The 22,677-nt window shown below is 39.7% G+C and overlaps 1 protein-coding gene across 1 annotated transcript in view; it reads left to right on the top strand.

Annotated features, from left to right (window-relative positions):
* Positions 1 to 536: 536 nt before the first annotated feature.
* Positions 537 to 22,677, top strand: part of LOC104531167 (beta-galactosidase) — a 38,408-nt gene continuing 16,267 nt past the window's right edge. Inside the window, exons 1-11 of the mRNA XM_010175972.1 lie at positions 537 to 605; positions 3,684 to 3,853; positions 10,883 to 11,033; positions 11,339 to 11,399; positions 11,936 to 12,030; positions 13,330 to 13,510; positions 14,646 to 14,704; positions 15,601 to 15,722; positions 15,823 to 15,863; positions 16,332 to 16,444; positions 19,417 to 19,491. Coding sequence (XP_010174274.1) covers positions 537 to 605; positions 3,684 to 3,853; positions 10,883 to 11,033; positions 11,339 to 11,399; positions 11,936 to 12,030; positions 13,330 to 13,510; positions 14,646 to 14,704; positions 15,601 to 15,722; positions 15,823 to 15,863; positions 16,332 to 16,444; positions 19,417 to 19,491 — 1,137 coding nt within the window. The remainder of the gene's footprint in view (positions 606 to 3,683; positions 3,854 to 10,882; positions 11,034 to 11,338; positions 11,400 to 11,935; positions 12,031 to 13,329; positions 13,511 to 14,645; positions 14,705 to 15,600; positions 15,723 to 15,822; positions 15,864 to 16,331; positions 16,445 to 19,416; positions 19,492 to 22,677) is intronic.

The raw sequence follows: 22,677 nt of genomic DNA, 5'->3' as shown, positions 1-22,677 counted from the left end.
TTCTAACCACTGTTAAATAGATTTATGTGCTGAAATTATGAACTTTTTTCCTGTGTTGAGAGACATAAGCATTACAAAATGTTGAGAGAGCATTAAGGTTGCAAAACTAACTCCTTACTTGCTTTATGAAAGGACAGATTCTTTAGTTCTTCCCTTTTCCCTGCGAGTCTGTTCTGAGCCTGTAAGATACAACATTATACCGTTGCCTCTAAGGGTCTGAATTTTCAGGTGAGCATTAATATGATGTGGTATGAATGAACTGGCATCCTAAACCGTTAGTGCAGTTCGTTTTGTGTCTGTTGAATCTGCTGACCAAACCAGCAGACCCGCTACCCCATCTTCTAGGGAGATGCAGGGAATTCATTCCCGCTGTATATTCACAACCGTGGGTGTACAGTATTGGCAGAGCCAGACGTAAATTCAGGAGGAGAACCATTTTGCTCTCGTTGGTCTGCAAGCAATGGGTAGGGTCATGCACTGACAATAGAAGAATGTTGAATAGCTGATCATGAAGGGAAGTCTGTTTAGAATGGGCCATGAATGAGGTGAATCTCTGGAAGCTTCCTCCTTCTCCTCACCCCCATAACAACATTGTACTGGGAAGTGTATGTGTGAGGAAGGGGATTTACAGTTATGGTCACAGCTTTAAAAGTGTGACCTTTAAATGGTAACCGGTTCAATTATGATCACTTTCATAATTAATATCTTCTTTTCATTGTTTTTCTGCTTTAAGAAATGCTTGTTTCTCTGGCAGAGGTGTCTGTCCCCTGAGGGTGGAGCTATGTAAACAGTTCATTCAGTATTCAGCAGCTCTCAACAGTTCTCTGCCATAAATGGAGCAAGTGTCTTTTCCATAGGCCTCTTGATGTGGTTAATCTAAGTGAGGGGGTTAAAATCCTCTTTCGGGGGAAACAATATCAATTTATTTTGGTTATCATTCTTTATTTCCAGGGATAATGGCATTTTAATGTGCTTTTTTCCCTAATTCTTTTATCTTTTTTTTTTTTTCCTAATATTGCAGAATTGTGCTATTGCACCTGGGTTCTGAGTTTCATTTGGTCATGGTCATTTTGAAGCACTCGGTTCTGCATTAATGCTGCAACTTGTCACAGTGTCCTACGGTAAAAAAAATAATCTGGAGAATGTTAAACATCTGCTTGGTGTTTATAGGATGAATGTTTTCCTTAGGGGATGGATACACACAGTACCATTCCATACTAGTGCACCATGCCCAGGAATCAAGATGCAGGTTATAAATTAAAATAATTAATAATTAAATTAATAAAGATCAGCAAAATGTCACTTAGATGTGATTTGAAAGGCACGTAAGCAAGTGGTAGATACCTGTGTGTCCTCTGCAGCAGTAATTTACTTGAGGTTTAACAGCCTGGAGAGAATCCTGACCTTTGAGTCACTTTTGTTCCAGAGTAGTTGGTTTGTATTTCTCAACTCGGTACAGGCCTGGTTTTCTGGACACCTGGCATATCCCTACCATTGCTTAGTCAAGATGTATTTCAGCTTTGATGGAACATTCTGTTAAGTAATGCTAATAATGGGTCTGTGTTTGTGGGATCAGGACTTAAATAGCTTCCCCTGTGCAATACTTTGCAGTCCCTTCCAGTTCATGTTTCCCTGCCAGCTCAGGGCTGTATCTTGTCACGTCTGTTGGTACTTGTCCACCACACAGACAATTTAACTTGTTCAGTCTTGGCAGAATGTTTTGGATTGCTATGTGCATTTGAAACATTTTCCACAACTTTATTTTAGTGAAAAAAAAAAAAAGTGCCTTTGTCACAGTTGCTGCACACTGTAGTCTTTCTGCTCCTTGGAGTCTGTTACCTTAAAATGTAGAGTGTTATCTCACTCAGTTGCTCTGTTTGATGGCAGTCTAGGGATAGGCATGTTTACTCAGCAGTTTCATCCTCCAGATTTCAGGACAGTGTTGGTTTTTGGGTTTTGTTTGTTTTTTTTCCTTTGTACCCTTGTTCTTTTGGCATGTGACATATTGCACTGGCTCCTTTCTGCTGTCTTGTTGAACGAAGAGTGTGGTCTTGGTTAGCAGTTGTGTCCAGTTGTTGGCCAGGAGTCTCAGTACTTGCAGCTTCATGGTTGTCCATGCCTGCTGTGCTTAACTGTTTCCATTCCTTTCTCTTTACCTTTATCTGTACACACTGTTGTAACAAAATTGTTTGGCAGTGAACAAAAAGAAGTGACTTCTTGGGAAGGTTCTTCAAAGCTGTGTGGTCTGTTGGCCCCTGCTTAACCTTTGGGCAGATTTCCTCAGATGGTGGATGGCTCTTGTGTAGTGGGGGTCACCTGGGGTTGTATCTTGCCTTTCTAATTTCATCACTTTTGTTTCCTAATTGCTAAGTCCCATTCTCATACGGGACAGGCCAAAGCCCATCTTTTCAAGAACAAGGCCAGTGTCCTTCAGCAGCTTTTAATTTACACTCTTCAAAGGTGTGATTCATTTGGACTACTGTAACATCCAGCGAATAATGAGGTTTGTTTGGTTGATTTCTGACTTATTTTCTGATAGGTATGGAGAACTAACTGGTTATATTAACTGACTTGTGATTTTACTTCATAAATCCCTACTGATATTTCATTGAAAGGATTTTTTTTTTCATGTGCTCAGTAATGAATCTCATAAAATACAAATGCAAAGTCATTCAGCAGTGTGTGGAGGACAAAAGTAGTACTGGTGACAGGGATGCCAAACATACACAGGAGATGCAAGATGTCAGATGTTAAGGGTTTTAAAAAAAAATAAAAAAAAATAATTAAATGTTAAAGGTTCTTAAAGACTTAGGGCTAGGCACTTAAAGTCTTCTGTTTTTCCTTGTTTTCAACAAGCAAAAGTACTGCTGTTCATCATAGTTTAAATCTTGCTAAGATCATAGGCTCACTTGAGGAGTAATCCCATGCTCTTGAAGTTAAGGTATTTTTCTCGTGGCTAAGAAGTGCAGATCTTTATTCTTAATTTACCTGCTTCTTTTTTAAGTTCACTGGTTTGGGTGTGCTTAGCTGGAAAAGTATTGCAAGTAGGACTTTCTCCAAAAAATGACTAATTTCTAGTGGCTTACATAAATATTTGTATGCAGTTCACCAGACTGATCTATCAAACAGTTTTATACTTGCTAGAAACTAAGCTTTCAAACATGGATCTACTGGTACCCTGGAGCATTTAGAATGTGGAATTTGTTCTTCGAAAGCTTCCAGCTGGCTTTCGCTTCTAGATATGAGCGTGACGTTAAGTTGGAATTAAGGTTGTGTTTTCCAACGGTTTAGTAAGTTGAAGCATTGGGTGTGAAGTGTTGTCACTCACTAAATCTTCCCTAATTAATTTGTCATCGTTTGCACTGGTGTAAAGCAACTGCAGAATGTATCACTGTAGAAAGATGGTGCTGTATACTCCTTAAAAGTGGAGAATGCCTGAAGTGTAGTAGTGAATCCTGTCATTGCTGAGTGGCCAGCAGGTGACTGCAGTCCTTGGGGTGTATTAGGCTCAGGTGGGCTATGTGTAGCTAGTGGAGAGCCCTTCACCATCAGTTATTTTAGCACTGTTGTACCTTCTAATGTGGACAACCCACAGATGTTTATAATATAGACTGGTCTCTTTGTCTTTCAAGGCAGAAAAAGATTATACTGAGTGTGGTTTTTTTCCTTTTTTTTGTATGCAGAACATACCCCAGAGGAGTTTTGGGATTGATTATGACTCTAACTGCTTTGTCAAGGATGGAAAACCCTTCCGTTACATCTCGGGTAGCATTCACTACTCACGGGTGCCCCGGTATTACTGGAGAGACCGCTTGTTGAAGATGAAGATGGCAGGACTTGATGCCATTCAGACGTAAGTAGCTGTTGACTTTCAAAGTGATTTGTAGTCCTGGAAGATGTATGAGAAGTAGTTAAGTGGAATGCTACCGTTGTTGCTTGGTTTATTAATTTTTAAGTAATAGGTGAGAAAGCTCCAGAGAAGTGAAGGGTGATGCAGGATGACCTCTAACAGCATAGGTTGGAACAATTGGGCAGGTTATTGCTAACAGTCCACTTCCCTGCTGAGGGAACACCTCTTGCTTCACAACTCAAGGTGCAAATGTGACATGAAATAAATTGTTGGACTGTGAACTTTGGCAAGCCTGAAACAGTTGTACGTGCTCTGCCTCTGCCAAGGGCGTTGTAATCTCTGGGCAAAAGGCGGACGACGTGAGAGGAACAGTAACCTCGTAACACAGCCTAGGATGTATTGCCCTGAAGCCTTAAAAATGTTGGTAAAGGCTGCAGTAATATTTAAAGCTGTTTCACCAGGAGCATTTAAATTTGGAAAAATAGCTGTGAAGTAGGTGAAGTAGGTGTACTTTTTTTTTTTTTTTTTTTTTAAAAAAAATAGATATTTTAAACAGCTTTCAGTTGTGTGTACCAAACCTTTAGTCATCTTTCTTGTCTTTCCTACTTGGTTGTGTACTTACTGCAACAGGTGAGGTACAGATTAAAAAAATGCAGCTTACTCTTAGTTTTTGCCAAAGCTTCCTTGACAAAGGAAGAAGAGTGTTAGAAAAGTGCAAGGCACAGTCTTTTCAAGCAATGGTTGTAATTCTCCATTTCTTAAGTCATTACAAGGCTTGGAGCTTCTCTTTGAAGCAGCCTGCTTGTGTGCTATGGGCTGCCAGACTGTTGGTTCTGTAGGCCAGGACGCTCGGCTCAGCGGGAGTGTTGCACCATCTCTCCTTCCCCTCCCTTGAAATCCGTATTTTATTTGACCTGCAAGTTGCAGAATTGCCTTTTACACTTGGGAATGTGATGAATAAGGGTTAGTATGTTAAGAACAGATGGCAGGGAGTGAAAATAAGTTGCTTTTTTTTTTTTTTTTTTCCAAATTTAGGGTTCTCTATTTTTTTTCCATGTCTTAACTTTCCCCTCTGTTGTGATGATGTAGTGACTTCTTGTTTGGTGAGTGTTTTTCATTGTTTTCTAATAAAGCAAGCAAGTTCTATCTTCCCTCACATAAGAACAGTGGGATTAAGTAACACACTTGCTCAGGACAGAGTTGATGGAATTTCCCATGTAATTATTTTTTTTTCTGCAATAAAAGTAAACTCAATGGACCTGAAAATTGGACCTTTTGATCTTAGGCTTGAAGATCAGCCTGGATCCTGACAATGGCTTTGTGGGCTTTGACTTCTATGATCTATAGTGTCTCATACTTCCCCTATGTCTCTGATTTATTTTCCTCCTCATCCCAACACCTGTATACCTTCAGTGCCCTCTGTTAATTTCCAAGCAGTCCTTTCCTTTTTTCTTTGAAATTGCCTGTTCATGTGTTTGCTGCATCACTGGTATTTTGTGACAGGAATCTTTTATTTCACATTCCCCCCATCACTGTTGTTTAGTGGCAAAATTACTGCAGGGCTAGGTTGGTTTTGTTTTGTTTTTTTTCCCTTGTTGCTTCCTTCTTCCTTTGTAATCTCCTGCTAACAGTTTTTCTTCCTTCTTTATTTATTTTCACTTGTTGAGATCTCTTACTCTGTGCTTACACATTAGTGTCCTTCCTCTGTGCAGGAAGGAGTAGAGATTGTTTTGTGTTGCTGGCACTGACTGGTCACTTGGTCTTGGGAGAGCTGAGGTGTTTCTGTTTAGGCTCAGAAGGTATGGTACAACTGGCAGGTGTTGCCCTATGGTTATGTGACCTAAGGCCTTAGGTGTCGTTACTGGATCACTGATGACAGATAACAGGGGTTTTTTTACAACCTCCTTTTCTTTTTGTAGAACAGACTGGGTTTCTTTAACTTTCTCCCTCATTATTGCTTACCTTTGGATTTTTTTCTACTATGGTGAAAGATAGCTCCTAAATGTGTATCTTATAAGCAGAAAGTACCCCTGTGCCTTGCATTTTCTACAAGAATCAAATCCATACATCTTTCCATTTGACACTGATCTCTCTCTCTCTTTCTCTTTTGAAGCTAAAAAGAAAACAAAACAAAAAATGCCCACCAATCCCCTTTTGTTTTTCTTTGAGGTTTAAAGATAATCAAGCCTTACTGCTCTGGATTATTTGAGGTAAAACAATGAATTTTCATGTTACCCCAAACAACTCTGCTGTAAATCTGTGTGGTTTTGGTAAAAATTGAAATTGGTCTAGATGATAATTTAGTTGTGTTTTTGTTTTCTCTTTCTCTGCCTATTCTTTCCTGGATCTGTACAACTATGAACAAGGGACTGAGATACCAGTTCTGTGAAGTCATTCTGGAATGGGCAGCAGCACTGCCAGACCTTCTGGCAGGATGTGGTGGTTAGACTCCCAACCTTGGGGCCACTTCTAAAGACTATCATTTTGCTGCTTGGGTTTTTTTCCATGAGACAGGGAAGGGTCTCACTATAATTTGAAATATGGGAGCCTTCCTTCTTCTTATCAAGATGTTCCCAGTGAGGCTTACCACTTCAAGAGAAACAGGATCCTTTTATTACAGGATTGTCCTCGGAAATACCTTGTGGTCAAAGCAAGCCAGACCTGCTCTCCTTCCTGTTCTCTGCAGCCTCATTTCCAAAAGACTCGCTGTGCCTTGTGCCTCGTTTAGCTAACGACTGAGTCAGCAGCTCATCTGGGACCCTTGAATGGCTGAAGTCAGTATATGTGTTTAACCATCTGCATCTGGAAGTATCTTAAGAAATAACAGAATATGAGAAAACAAGTGACAGGAAGCTTGGTCTTATATGAAAGCAAAAATATCAAGGGCTAAACATTCCAAAGAGCAGGTTGAAGTTTGATGTTGTGGTTGGTGTGACATCCCAGAAGGTGATGGAGGTGTACCAAGGAGCTGCACTCTCAGCCTCAGCAGGCAGCACACAGGGTCATCTGGTCACACAAGGGTAGCTGTCCTTGTTTTCAGTTCCTGAACTGTGTCTGCCAACTCCAAACGAATGCTGTCCAGGACATCTGGAAAGGACTGCAAGTTAGTGGTTTGGTTTGGATTTTTTTGGCATGGAGGAGAAAAACAATTAACCACTAGATGGGGCTGAATATTTACAGGATTTACAGAGCAGTGGAGAAGCCTCCTGGAAGAACTGGCAGTTACCTTACAGGATCGTAGAATCATAGAATGGTTTGGGTGGGAAGGGACCTTAAAGATCATCCAGTTCCACCCCCCCTGCCATCAGCAGGGACACCTTCCACTAGACCAGGTTGCTCAAAGCCTCATCCAACCTGGCTTTGTTAGACATTTTATTTGTTTTACTGTATTTGTTGACCAATGAGCAGGAAACTGTAAACCTGTAGAAAGTCCCTCTAAGAAAGAGTACTGTTTATCCATTAGTTAAAAAATAAGCACAATTTGCTTCTTCTAAAGATTCATAAATGTGTAGTTTAACTAGCATGTATAAAATGCTGCTCTACTAGTTATGAAATGAGTAAAAGCTAATTAATTTTACACTATTACAAAAAAAACCCCAAACCAACCCTGATGTTACAGAGGAAATTATCCTGTGCATTAAAGTAGTTGTTGACATCTCTCTGAAATAAGAGGGGAAAACTGTGACTTTTAAAGAGGAGGAGGGTTATAGGATAAAGCTTAGAAATAGTAAATGCTATTACTCAAATACAGAAGAAATACCAAGTTTCAAGTTTGAAAAAGGAACGTGGCATTCCTTTATAAATTCATGATTCTGTAGCTAAAGCAGTACAGCATTAACTGACTATACATTTGTACAATGGTATATAGGAATTATACTTGCTAATAACAATTTCAAAGTAAAATAATTCAATTTGAAGATGTTGCTAGCTGTAGAAAATATGCTGAGGAATTATAATGTATTAGTAACAGTTTTTAGACCATTGTTTAAAATATATTTATATCATGATTAATTCTGTAAGAAAGAGTTTCACTTTTTTTTTTTTCTTTCACTTTCTCCCCTCCTCCACTAAAATCTTTTTTCCAGCCATGTGGGGAAGCATGGGACATAAATTCAAACTGTTTCTGGAGAATTTTTCTGTCTTCTTCCATCTTGAGCATATGGTAGCTGGAAAAACCCTTTTGTTCTCACCTCAGACATTGTTAAACATATTTAGACCTTCAGACTTGTTTCTAGAACAAGTTCATAAAACTCTCTAATGAGCATATTTTTGTAACTAACAGGTTACAAGGTGTAGTTGAATTACAGCTAGAATGCTTTTTCTCATATTAACCTGTAATTTACTTACCAGTTTTTCATGACTTGTTTGGTTACCTAAAGAGATAGGAGTACAAGGAGTTGCTCTCTTTCTGTAGTAGTATTTTATATAGTGAGAAACTGTTATGAAGTTAATATCTAGTCACCTTTATTTAGCTCAAACAGCTGCAGCTCTCTGCTAGGAGCATTTTTTGGTGAATGAGTTGCTCCATCAACACGCCTGTTAGTTCCTCTCAGAAGAAGCTTTGTCTCTCACTGCAGTGTCACAGTGGTGATTCATCCTCAGATGGTGCTTTTCAGTGGTACCTGCAGACCCTTTTCCTATTAATACCACTTCCATGTGTCTTCTTCCTCATTTTTTATTTTTTGCCTTTTCCTGTGAAAGAGAGACATGAAAAGTGATGCCTCTTAATTCCTTGTTGATACCAGACCATGTTGCTCATTACTTAAGAGTGTTTAGAATCCTGATCATGTTCCCTGATGGATTTGCAACTGCTCCCCATTTGCAAAGCGTGCTGTGCATTACATCACCCCAATGTCAATAAAATGTAGTAGACCTACCAAAAAGGCTTGGGATACTCCTCAAAATATCCCATTGCTTTCCCAGCAAATTGTGGGTTGTTCTTTTGTGGTTAGTTATTATTCTATGTTAATGTTATACCAACTAGCCTCCATATGTATTTTTTTTTTCTTGTTTACTTACAGGGATGTTGTACAGTGAAGTACCAAAAGCCCTGCTAAGTCAAGAGACATCACCTTTTTTCCTTTTCTCTAATCCTTTAGGCAAGTTTTCCTGTGAACAAATGGAGTTAGATTTATCTATCCTTGACAAATCCATAGTCATATATATATAACTTGAAAGAATTCTGTATTTCTAGGCAATAGTTTTGCAAATAACAGTAAAATAGCTGTTATGACTTAGAGCACACTACAATTATTCTGCAGTGATAACTTGGATATTGGTATATGGAACAGAGAAAGCAAGCACAATATGATACTCTGGTATTAGCTGCTTTGAGGTAGGCTGGTAATTTGTTAGTTTTAAATAATTTTCTACTTTAATCTTAAATGTCAGCAATCAGCTTGCTCCTCTGCTTGAAATTTAGGCAAAGTGCACAAAACTAAATTAACGTTGAATGCGTTTTCACATTGTTCATATATGCATTAAATGCAGTTTTAGTTTGTTCTACGTGTGGGTTAATCCTGTGCTCTGGAAACAATTAGAGCAGGTTGACAAAGAAATAAAATATACTACATAGAGGGGCAAATCTGCATTTTGGTGCCTGAGTGTGTTGCTTTGACTCCATCCTGGCATACAAATTTTAAGCTTGATCTTTTCAAACAGAGGCTTAAGATTTTGGCATTTGCGAGGCTATAATGTTAACTAATGTTGCTGAAAGATTTTAATTGTTGTATTTGATGTTCATGTGTGTTTTTCTGAGTGTGGGCATTTCGGTCGTGTGCTCATGTGAGGGTTCCTGTTTTTCTTGCTTATTGAAAACAGTGTTATCTGCACTTTCTTTCCCTCTTGGGTAGTTCTTACAAAATTAACTCTGGAACATATAAACAAACCCAGACAGTAAGAAAAGTGTTGCCTGAGAGGATCTTTGCTCGACTAACCACAGTTTTGGTTTTACAAATTTTTCTCAAATTTGTTCTCGCTGGAACAGTGGCAACAGTTCTTGTAGAGGGATTACAGACCTATGTGCAAAAAAGTACATGCATGGAGAATGAGTTTTCCCATTCTCTTGAATCCTTGCTCAGGCTGTACTCATCCCTAATTTTAATGTCTGTCTATGCTACGACTGCTACTCAGTACTATCCCAAACCAAGACTCTCATGGTTGTCAAGCACAGGCCATAAGCTACCACACTATGCATAGTAGTTGGTAGATAACATGTTTCTTTGTTATCTTGCAGCCAAATGTATTTTTTATTTTCTGTGAGATGCTCTGTGATGAGGTGGTTTCCTAAGTCCTGGAAGTAGCAGAGAGGTGTTCTTTCAGATGGTTATCAGCTTGTTTGGCAGCTTTATTACTTGGCTGAAATGAAGCTTTGTCCAGGTTCCTGGGTACCTTGGCATCCTCTAACTTGACTGTTCTTCCCATGCTGGTTTTCTAGAACCTGTGTTGCTCCTGGTCAGTGAAAACTAGTGAAAACTCAGGACGTAGATGCAGTATTATTTGATGCTTAGATATTTTTAAAGTTCTTTGTAGTGGCAGCAGCACAGACCTTTCAGCCCAGTTGGTGTTTCCTGTGTGATCTGGGTGATCCATTCACAATGGGTCCCGCACTGTTTTGGTTAAGCTCCCTCTTGACCATCTCCTTTGTGAGTGGTTTACAGTGTTTATCTCTTCACAAACCTCCAACCACTATCAACTGGCAGCTGACTGGCTAACATCAGAACTGTTAACTATTTAAATTTTGGAACAGACATCATGGTTTTAAAATAACAGTACCAAAATCTGTTCTTGCATTGGTTTGGACTCCTGCAGGCATACTGCACAGTACTAAGCCTTATTTCAGTATTAATTTTAACACCTTCTGTCATATAAAGTACCTCACAGAAGAAAAACCCTGGAGTTATTCTTGTGTTTTCTGATTTGAAGACCAGTTCAGCATTACAGATCTCTGGGGTGTGTGATACAGACAGTTGTTATTTGGAGTTCTGGTTTAGTGCCAGTTTACTAATGGAAGGTGATCTTCTCTCTTCATAGGTACGTGCCATGGAACTACCATGAACCCCAGCGGGGCACATATGATTTTTCTGGTGACAGAGATCTAGAGTATTTCCTGCAGCTTGCTAATGACACTGGTTTGCTGGTTATCCTGAGAGCTGGACCTTACATCTGTGCAGAATGGGACATGGTACAGCCTTTTGTAACAGTTACCTCATTTCTAGGGTAAATCTCCTGCAAGTATTTCTGTCTTAAAGTAGACAAGCATCCTCAGTACATCCTTGGAGAAGACTCTTGGTTTAGCTTATTAAAATCAGTGCATCCTAAGTGACTTCTTGCAACACAAGCTTACTTTGTGTTTGTTTTTTCATTGAGAATCATTAATTACTTGTAGAAAATCAATCTTCAGATCTCAGTATATGTTTTGATAAAAAGCTAAATTCTTCTTACATTTCCTAAAAATGACCATTGAAGTGATTCCCTTTCTTTTCCCAGGGAGGTCTTCCTGCGTGGCTGTTGGAGAAGACATCTATTGTTCTCAGGTCTTCTGATTCAGGTAGAGGCATCAAAAAGGACTAGCAGAAATACACTTTAGCAGCAAAGCAACTTGCTGTTTGAGGCCATTAGTTGATAATTCATATTCCATCTTAATTGTGAATAAAATCATGGAGGGGTGAAATGATCAGGGGATTAATGTGGTTATTGCAGTGTGTATTAGGGGACAAAGATAAATCATATCTGACTTCGGTTCTGCTCACAGTGGGATAAATTATCTGTTTAAAAATAGTACACATAGCAACATTCAAATTTGTTTTCCTGTTGAAATGCGTTAGGACAACCTGTGTGAAACATAATTGAAGTCTCTCTGGTGACTTTCAAAGTTCGTCAGTATTTAAATGTTTTATTTTTTAGTACTCTGTTTTGGAAGCTGACATTTATGAACAAGTGTAAGAACACATCAGTTCATTAAATGCTGTTCTGTTATTCTTTACATATTTAGAGCACTAGGTAAAAACTACCCGTATATAATTTCAAACAAAAACTAGAAGAAAGCAGAAAAGTTGTGAAACATTTATACTTTATGCATTGCAGATTACCTGGCAGCAGTAGAGAAATGGATGAGTGTCCTGTTGCCAAAGATGAGGCCTCACCTCTATCAAAATGGAGGTCCAGTCATCATGGTGCAGGTAACTTCCTGGAAATCAAGTGAACCCAAGCAGCGTGGATGCTTACATTGCTCTTGCAAACAGTTCATGGGTGTTGAGTGTCACAGATATTCCTTAACAGTTTCAGGTAGCTGAAAGATTCTGATTAAATCCCTTACCCTAAAGAACTGAATGCACTGTTTCCAGAACTCAGATGGCATTTGTCTGCTCTATTAAAGTTGTTTCCCACAACAATAGAAAGCAATAGAGGAAACTTGTGGAGCTTTTCAGATCTGAGTTTCACGCCAGTTCTCACATAAAGCCACAATAGATTACAATTGCCTGAAACCCTCTGATGGGAAAAAGGAGAACAAGGATACCTGCAGATAAAAGCAAAAGCAGTATGGAATAAGCCTAAAACTTGTGATAAAAACAGCCTCAAAATTTAGAATTTTTAGTTCTTAGCACCTAACTTAAGCTGTAAATGTTTCAGGATGCAATGTTGTGTGTTCATGGTGAGTAGCTTCTCTCAAACTCCTCCATGTGCAGTGGTGATTGTTCCATATTCTTAGTATTCAACCATAACAAAGGCTTTGTTTTAATTATTTCTTTGTTTGACACAGGATGGGATAGGAGACCCTTCATATAATATGCCCAAGATCATTGTTCTTGAACAATTTATTATGTATATTGAGCAAAAGCACTGGGCAAAGTTATTCCTTGACAGAAATAAGATGCTTATAACGGGATTTTCAGAAATAACTTGAAGGTACGCGTGGCATTGAATCTGAAGCTTGAAAGTCCATCTCCTTAGGAAAAGGGCAGGATGCATACCTCTAAGTAGTAGCAGGGTTATCCTTCTCCCCTCAGTCCTTTGCATCCATTGCAAGGCTTTACTGTTCATGTGAACCCCTTGTAGGTGCCTCTGTTCTGGAAGTCAAATTTTGCTGCAGATTTGATCATGTCACAACATGTTCTATGGTTTTATTGTTCTGCTTGGGAGGTGAGTCATAGCTCTCCATCTTTAATGGAGACTGTTTTGATCGCTATTGCTAAGTAGCTAGGGTAGAGATTTTTATGAAGAGGGTGATTTTGTAGGAAAATGACTTTTCTCCACACAATGATTGCTCCACTGTAAAATACATGTGAGAGGAATGAGTGTCAAGAAGTGTTGTCTTCCCTTACTCCTCAGGTCTTAAAATGACATTTTCATTTGCATCAAAGCAATTGATGCAAATTGCCATCAAAGGAAGAGGATGGTTGGATTTGGGCTTTCCATTTTTGGTATCAGATGCAGACTGAAATTGGCTACTGCTTTACTGACTTGCTTTTACTGTGCAGGTGGAGAATGAGTATGGAAGCTACTTCGCCTGCGACTATGACTATCTGCGTTTCCTTCTAAAGCTCTTTCGCCAGCATCTTGGGGATGAGGTGGTGCTGTTCACAACTGATGGTGCAAGTCAGTTTCACTTGAGATGTGGAGCTCTTCAGGGTCTTTATGCAACAGTGGACTTTGCCCCAGGTTGGAGACCGTGGTTTTTTACCAAAAAATTCTGCTCTGTGTGTGTTTGTGACAGGACAAACTGACTTGGCTGCTTGACAAACCTGACAGCTTTGTTTAAATGGGGTAATAGAATCATAGAATATCTCAAGTTGGGAAGGTCCCATAAGGATCTTGGAGTCCAGATCCCTTGAATTTATGTATATTTGATGTATTCTTAAACATAAAAGAATGATCCACAAGTACCCAGTTAGAGAGTCATTGTCACTTCCTCGCATCTTGAAATCATGGATAAACAATTAACAGTATCTGTCTGCTAAAAATTAGCAGCAATAGTTGACATTGATTACATTGATTTTTTTAAAAATTAAATATTTTTTTGTTATGATGGGGTTTTTTGTTGTGGGTTTTTTTTACTGTCTTCTCTCTGTTCCAGAATTCAGCCCTCATAGTTAATTTCATTTTAAGCCAATGGTTACTGGAAAAAAAATTACTACTGAAGCTCATCATAAGAAATGTACACACTGCCACAGTTTGCTGTGATACAGGCCTAAAGAATGGCTAAGCAACCCTAGTGTGTTCAGAAAGTGCCCTTTTGATAGGAGAGGAGAGTTAATGAGGTATATGTCCGTATACTGCACACACTTGGCAAAATAGGCTTAAGGCACAAGAAACGAACTCCAAGATAGATATTTCTGTATTTTTTTTGGCATGGCCTCTTTTGTACATTATTCTCTTTATGGTAAAAGATGTGTGTTTAGCAGGAATCTGTTTTCTTCCAAGTAGATTGAAACTGTGAACTCCTTTATGTGTATCATTTATGAGATGGTGAGCTGCTTGTGGGAGTAGTTATTTCTAGTCCCTATGGCTTGAGCATCTAGGAGTAATCAGAAGTGAAACTCCTCTTTGGAGGTTGCCTGGCTTCTGTTCTTCCCTATGGTCTTGGTACCACAACCCCAGGCCAATACTTTCCAATGACCAAATAGCAGTTCTGACACATCTTGGACTTCTTTGGTGCCAGGATATTGTTCCTGAGAAAAACTGCGTTTTCAGAAGATGTATCTGAAAAGCAAAGGCATCCATGTATGTGTGTACTTTAAATAACTTTAAAAAGTAATGGGTGTAGCAACTCAGTTTTATTTCTATCTGCTTGTAGGTGGCAATGTCACAGCAGCATTCTTAGCTCAAAGGAGCAGTGAACCTACGGGCCCTTTGGTATGTCTTTTCACATAAATTTCTTATATTATTCCTAATCTTGCAGTGGTTAATACGAGGGGAGTTGACAACAGTGTGTTGGACAGTTTTAGGGACATGTTTATGAAGACATCATTTCCAAGTCAGTCAGAAAAACTGAACAGAAGAGCTTCTGTGTGTTTGTCAAATCCACAGTAACTGCTGTTGTGCAAATGTTATTTTAGTCTCAAAAGGTATTGATTTTGTTTCAGTATTTTTTCTTGCTAAGACACATATTTACAAAGCAGCGGAAACAGTAAGTATGATTAGATGAGTTAGTGAGGTACATGTGTGGGTGGAAGTTAAAAGCAAAATTAAAAGGGCAGGTTAGAAGTTGCTTCCTGTTTTCAGTTACCCTAGAGGTTTTACACAAGCTATAATGGGATCTGAGATCACTGGAAGGCATTTTGACAAAAGGAGAAGGCCCGTTGAGGTTACAAGATTATCTCTATGCCATGAAATTGTTTAGAATGTAACTTGAGTTTTTGAAAGATTTATTTTTCATTACATCTGGTCTATGTGTGGTATTCTGCAAAGATTGTATTGGTTTCATCATTTATTTGAATGCCAAGCATCTGAAACCTGTTCATGTTGACAGGTTCCAAGGAAATCCATGCTCTTTGGTACTTAAGCAATTATTTTCAAAGTATCCCTATAAAGTTATTGAAACAATCCCTTAATTTCTTTGACCAGTAATCTCCTGAAAAGGACTGACTGAGTGTATACTTTGCTGTATTTATAGTACTTTAAAAATGGCTCAAATGAGTCAAGGTGCCTTTTTCCTTCCCTCTTACAGTTAGTAACCTTAAATCACATTGCATTCTGTTCTTGTTCCCTCTTCATGTTTTCCCTTCCTCTTTTGCCCTTCCTCCTTTCAGGTTAATTCTGAGTTTTATACTGGATGGTTGGATCACTGGGGGCACCGTCATTCTGTTGTGCCCATACAATCTCTAGCTAAAACATTTGATGAAATCCTGGCACTTGGTGCTAACGTTAACCTGTAAGTGTGTGTTCAATAGAGGTTCATTTGGGGGGGGATTTTTTTTTTTTCCCCAATTCAGCAAAACCTGATTTAAGTGGATGGCTTTTTTCCTTTTTAGGTACATGTTTATAGGTGGGACTAACTTTGCCTATTGGAATGGTAAGAAATTATTTAAATTATACTAATGATGTAGGGGGAGCTGTTTATGAGTTAGGTAGTAAAGTATTCTGTGAAAGAATAAACTATGCATGCTTTCACATGGCGGAAGATGACTGCAGTTGCTGTTCTGTCTGCTGCCAGCATGTCGTTCTAAACCCACATGGTATTTATCTTTGCAAAGGCTACTGCTGTTTCACAGTCCCGTGCAACAGTTGAAACATGGATAACTTTATTTCTCTCCAAAATATTTCTGAAGATTGTATAACAGAACAGTGCCAGCTCAGGAGAACATTGTCCTCCATCAGGAATAGTTTCTCTGTGCCAAATCCCAAGGCCTACCTTGAATCTGAAAATGTAGCAGAGTCTGGCTGTGATTGGAAAGAAATCTGAAAGTTGATACCTTTGGAAAGAAACCCCAACTCTTTCTGTTTCTATCGCCTTTTTTTGCTTTTTCTCCCCCTCCTTTAGGTGCTAATATGCCCTATTTGCCACAACCCACTAGTTATGACTATGATGCTCCACTGAGTGAAGCGGGGGATCTGACAGAAAAATATTTTGCCTTGAGGGAAGTCATCGGTATGGTGAGTGTCCTTAGGACATGTTTAGAATGGTTCTTTGAAACATGGTGTACTGCAAACTCTCTTGCTCTTGTGTTGCTATAAGTTACTTCTGAAATTACCATTTTCTGCAAGTAAGGGATGTGAAGTAGAACAAGAGTAGGCCAACCTAACTGCTTGTTGTTTCAAAAGGGGAGAGATCTTGCACCACCTCTCAGACTATCCTTGTGTCCTGATGGCTCACTCCTTCCTTTCAGAGTTGAGGTTACAGGTGTAGGTCTGACACTGAAATGATTCAGCTCTGCTTTTTTGCTGTGTTTTTCTTTCAACTCAAGGTCAGTAAGCTGAATTGGCTGGCTCAGTCAGATGAGAGCCAGTGCTGGCCCAAGGGGAGCAGAGGGAGGCAGGAAGGGTTTGGCTGGGAGCAGAGATGGAGGTAGAGTGAACAGAGCTTTTCCCCTGCAGCATCTATCAGCCATACAGTCAGCTCAGGTTCATCATTGATGTCAGCCTGGTACAGACAGCCAAAGTACTTGGCTGCAGTGTGTATCCCAAGCTTCATGTTGTGGTTTGGGCCTCTGTGAGAAGGAGTGTGCTTATCCAAATGAACACATCTTGGAACACATCTCTGTGGTGCCCCAGACTGTAGCTAGTGGGTGGGACCAGCTTTGCCTTGTGTATCTCTACACGCTGGAGACTGAAATGAAACATTGAGCCTGTATCTGGATTTGGAATAGCCTTGCATTGGCGGCCATTCAGGTCATTCACCATGGGAATCCCACGGCTCAGGCTTGTGCTCAGTGTCCTGTTGCATGCCAGCAACGTTCCTATTCACTATAAAACATTTTTTTGGTGGGAGTAGATCTCCGAAAAGTGTATTACACTTTCTCTAGGGTTGAGCACATCTTTGTCTCTGTACCTGTGGAAGACCTGCTGTGGATCATTTTCTTCAATTTTTCCATTGTCCCTAAGCTTTCCATTGATGGGATAATTTTGATGGCCTTTCAAGAGGAACATTGTGTCTTGATAGAGCTTTTCTCACCAGAGAAATTCCCAAACTTCCTGTTTTTGAGTTGTTTTTTTCAAGGCAAGATCCCTATCTGAAATGTAAGTAGTGTTCTAGCACTGAGATAGCTTTGATAAGATCTGAAGTGTTCATTATAACCTAAGGTGTGTTGGGTCATGGTATGGCTTTTTTTGGTGTGGTTTGTTTATCTCTTACCTTCCATATCCATAGGATCTCAGTGAAGTTTTCCTGTCTCTGCTGTGGGTTCTAAACCCATAACAATCTATCTGCTCAGTTGCCATTTAAGGTGGAGCTGATGGAAGAAAATTAAGTTGCCTGTAACTAATGACTGCATTCAACTTGTTAGCTGTGCTACAAGGCTGACACGTTATAGTCTTCCTTTACTGTTTCCTTCAGTTCATAAATTTAATAAAGAAGAACGGTTTCAGCCTACAGCTTCTTTCAATTGCTGATAGCATTCTCTAATTTTTAGTATTTGGGCTGAAATTTCCAATTTTTAAAACTTCTCTTGAATGAATGTATTTTTCTTTTCTTTAAGCCTGAATATCTTGATTATTTTCAAATACAGAGAGGAAGAAATAAACTTGTTACCAGAAATATAAATCAGCCTTTCATCAGTCCATAGTTGAGATTTGACAGGAGGACTTTGGGAATTATACTGCTGTGGTGTGTTTAAAAATAAATAAATAAACAGACCAATTAAACAAAACAAAAAAACCCTTGTCTTGGTGCAGAGGCAAGCTTTTGAGCATGAGTTTTATGCCATGTGTAAGCCCAGCAAATCATGCCTTGTGCTAAAACTTTCAAGTTGAAATCAAAGTAAAATCTCTTAAGAAAAATGTCCTTTCACCAATTTTATTTTTAAAAAAGCCTAGGAGCTGCCAAAGTAAGCTCTCAGAAGTCACCCAATGTGCAGATTAAGATCCTTCACAAGGATGGTCATTTGTGCTTGTGTATTAAAATGTAGGTTTAAAATGCTTAATCACAGGGGTATCTGGTCTGCAGAAGTTATTTCTCTGTAACTTGCAGACAGGGCTGCATTCAGTAAATGAAAGAACAGATAGGAAGAGTGGACATTACATGAGACAAGTAATGGCAGGAACGGGAAAAGGGGAAGCTGGCAAGGAGAAGTGAAGGGTGTAGGCTTGGAAAGGAGGAGGCAAGGGTATGGGGCAGAGAGCCACTGTCTAGACTTGCCACTCCTCAAAGGTGTCCAAGAAAGTGGTGGACATCCTTCACCCATTCTCTCTGCTGATCTCAGGTGGTTCCTCCTAGAGATAGAGGGCAAGAAGTAAACAGATATAGCCCAGCAGTCAGAGTGTTTGCGTGTCATGTTTCCCTATGATTGGGCAGTTGTCTAGACCAGGACCAGAGGGAAGCTAGTGATGGGACCTAATGATGGGTTCATGGATCTGTGGAGGAGGCTGTGGTCTCAAGACCTGCTTCTCGAAGAAACCAGCTCAGGCAGTAAAGGATGATGGTGGTGGAGTATAGTAACACTGAAAGGAAAGGCACAAGAGGCTAATAATTCCCATATGGAAGTGTTGCTAAGGAAGGGTCAGGTGGAAATACTGCCCTACAGACTTGGAAAGGTCAACCCAAACTCCCATGGACTGGGGAGGTGACTGCAGGAGGGTTGTAGAAGATGGTAACACAAGCTGTAGCCACAGGAGGGCTCCAAGGGCACTGTGATTCTTTGGCAGCTCATTTGTTCCCTCTGCTTTTTACCATTACTTCAAGTTGAATAGTTATTAAAAATTGTTTACCATAGGTGATCAAGTCAGATTTATTGTTTTTAAAACCCCTCCACCTTAGACTAGAGTGATCCTTTAGCACAGTGAGATTATCTAGCTTTAGCCAAAGTTCTACTTTTGTAAGTTGTGAAATGGAAAGTGAGAATTCAGTTAAAGCATGTTTGTGTTTAAGTTTTGTGTGGTTTGTTGTTTTTTTTTTTTTTCTTCCTTTCTAGTATAAGCAGTTACCAGAAGGTCTTATCCCTCCGACAACACCCAAATTTGCATATGGGAAGGTTCGCTTGCAGAAGGTAAATTAACATCTGTAATGTGCTGTGTATCTTCCTGTAATGCTTTATGTTTGCTTTTTGCAGAAAATGTTGATGACGGTGTCATGGCAGTCTCTAGATGCCATACAAAATAAAGAGGAAAACCTCGAAAGCAAACTTTCCTCAGGAAAGAGGGAGCAGAATCTTGGGAGTTAAGAATCATGCCCATAGTAGAAAATGAGAAATTGTATGCTGTCTGGATATAAAAAGATAATTTTTACAATATGCAGCATATGCCTGAAGTTTTACCGAGCTGAAATTAATATATTATTAGCACAACAGAATCATAATTGTCCAAGATAACTCATGTATGAGTAATGTACCTGGGGGAATGCAGCATGAGAGCTATGAGCAAAGAGTGTTTTTACAAAAAAGGCTGGTCAGCCTCTGAAGTGGAAGCAGCAGGTAGGATATACATATCTCTTAAATACTTCTAGGTGTTTAAATTTTGAATATGGAATGTTTATCAATAAGACTTTTTCAAATTTATTGAAATGTTTCTTACAAGGTTTGTGAAAATCAGTACCTGATGAGAGAAAGCAAATTAGTATATATTGGATATATACCATGTGTAAGCCCAGCAAATCATGCCTTGTGCTAAAACTTTCAAGTTGAAATCAAAGTAAAATCTCTTAAGAAAAATGTCCTTTCACCAATTTTATTTTTAAAAAAGCCTAGGAGCTGCCAAAGTAAGCACTCGGAAGTCTCCCAATGTGCAGATTAAGTCTTCACAAGGATGGTCATTTGTGCTTGTGTATTAAAATGTAGGCTTAAAATGCTTAATCACATGGGTATCTGGTCTGCAGAAGTTTTTTCTCTGTAACTTGCAGACAGGACTGTGTTCAGTAAATGAAAGAACAGATAGGAAGAGTGGATGTTACAGGAGCTTTTTTAAAGCATGAAATTAGTTTCATGGTGAGGGAGAAGCATGCAGAACCTAACCTTGCTATGTGCTGTCTGACAACAGTGGTATAACCGGTCAGCACACCAGTAGCTTGGCTTTGTCCATAGCACCATCATTTCAGGACCAGTGACAATTTTCTGTGAGATGTGGTCGAGAACTGGATTCCTGCGGTGAGTGCAGAGGATGGTTTAAGGGAGGATGGAAGAGACAACAGGTTTGACTATATTCCTTCTGCTGGGCACAGAGAAGTTGTTTTGAGGTGGAGGATTACAGCAGTTGGTATACTGGATGCTGTAATTCATAATGCTTTGATGTTATAGTTTGTACTTTTAATTTGGCAGCCACCTTTCCAATCAGCAATATATCTGATCTCATGCGCTGCAGCTGAAGTGTTGCAAAATTTGGTAGTGATAAGGCCTTGATGGGGTTTTCAAGTCATCCCACTCAAGTGGTGGGCAGAAATACTTTTCGTATAAAAGTGATTCACCAGTGAAGTTGAAACAGATGTATGTAATTTTCAAGAACCTTTGAGTATCTTCAGACCTTTTAGGGTGGAGTTGCCATGTTGAGGTTTCACTGAACTGGTTTGTATTTGGTAGTGACTAATCATATACAGTTATCAGTACACCCACTATGTCTACTGCTATCATAGGTTGTCAGCATTTGGGAGCCTAGCAATCAGATTTTGACTCTCCCATCTTCTCAAGGTTCATGGCTCTCAGACAGGGCTGCCCAATTTTGCTAGAACAATGAACTTTCTCTTTCATATCTTCAAGAAATAAATGCTGCAGGGTGCCTCACACAGATGCCTGTCTTACAAAGGAGGAGTCAGATGACTGAACTTGCTCAGATATCACAGCTTTGACCTGACCATCTCACTGGAAGCCCTATTCCTGCACCTTCTGACCTTATACGCTCCCTGCTTTTTTGAGAGATGTTTTACTCTCCACCCACCAGTTTCAGGAATCCAGATGGCATATCTAAACTGCCAGGTGTGAGGTTCTTGTCATTGCCTGTATATGTACTGCCATCTGCACTGAAAGCCTCTAGAATTGTTTTCTGGGAAGAAGGCTACTTTTTGCTCTGTCAATCCACTGCTTAACTTCAGCAACAGTTTACTTCTCTGCTTGGTTACCCTGCAACACAAGATGAGTTTCAAATCACACAGGGTTTGTAGTGTCCCAGCCAAAGCTGTCCTCCCAACTCCGTCATGCGTTCTAGCCCATGCTGGGACTAGGTCCAGTGCACCTTGTTGTATGGAGAAGCCTGAATGTATTTGGGTGACTATCAGAGAGGGAATATTCTAAATTATAAGACTTAGTTTTGCTAACAGTAAACTTCCCAGCTGTATTACTTGCAGTGGCAGTGCTAAAACAGGTACTATGTGAAGCTTCATTGTGCACTTGAGGTCCAGCAGTCAGTCTGCTATGCAGAGCATTGAATCTACTGCAGTGAACCAGCTCCCTTGATGCTTTTGCAGAAAGGAAGAGGGAAAGGAGACTCCAGGATATTTTCAGGAGTCATACAGTGTACTCTACAGAGGTACATGTAACCAGAGCAGGCTACTCTCTATTTTTTTTCTTTCTTCAAGAGGCCCTGTGACAATTCAGTCCATAAGTACCTGATCAGCTACTCCGAACCGAAGCTTGAGGAAAAGAGATCTTTACCTTAGCAGTGCTGCTTTTTGTATTTACTGTTTTTTGGAGGTTTGCAAATAGGTTACCCCAGATGAAAGTAATTGGGGAACTAGTTGGGGAGGGAAAAGAATTAAAAAAGGAAAGAAAAAAAAAAACCACACAAAAAAATCCTCTCCACTTTTCCCTGATCAGACAGTTGTTCATTTTGAGCTATTGAATTATTTTAAATAATTCTGGGTGGGGGCAAAAAGGTAATTTATTAAAAGGTGCTGGGGATGCTGATATTGCTACAGCAGAAGAGCAGAAGACAGGAAAGCAAGTGATGAGGAGGGAAAAAAGTCTTATTGCATAGGTGCAAAAGAGAAGTGTTGAAGATGAGGAATGAGGGCAGGCAAAGTCAGAACAGCAGTAGATGGGCTCAGGAAATGTGAGCAGGATGACAAGGTTTAGGTGTTTAAGATGCAGAATGCGGGGAGCATCCTTTCCAGAGGGAAATAAATGAGTCTTAGTGCCTGCAGTGTGTCTGCGTGGCTGTGCAGCCTTGTGAGCAGGTGGTAGTTTCTAGTCACCACTTAGAGGGCCTCGAGGAGCGCTTGGTCACGAGGAGACGCCTGCCTCAGCACTGCA

The sequence above is a fragment of the Antrostomus carolinensis genome, unplaced genomic scaffold, assembly GCF_000700745.2.
Source record: "Antrostomus carolinensis isolate BGI_N321 unplaced genomic scaffold, ASM70074v2 scaffold28909, whole genome shotgun sequence".
Taxonomy (NCBI): domain Eukaryota; kingdom Metazoa; phylum Chordata; class Aves; order Caprimulgiformes; family Caprimulgidae; genus Antrostomus; species Antrostomus carolinensis.
This window is presented reverse-complemented; position numbering and strand designations above follow the sequence as displayed.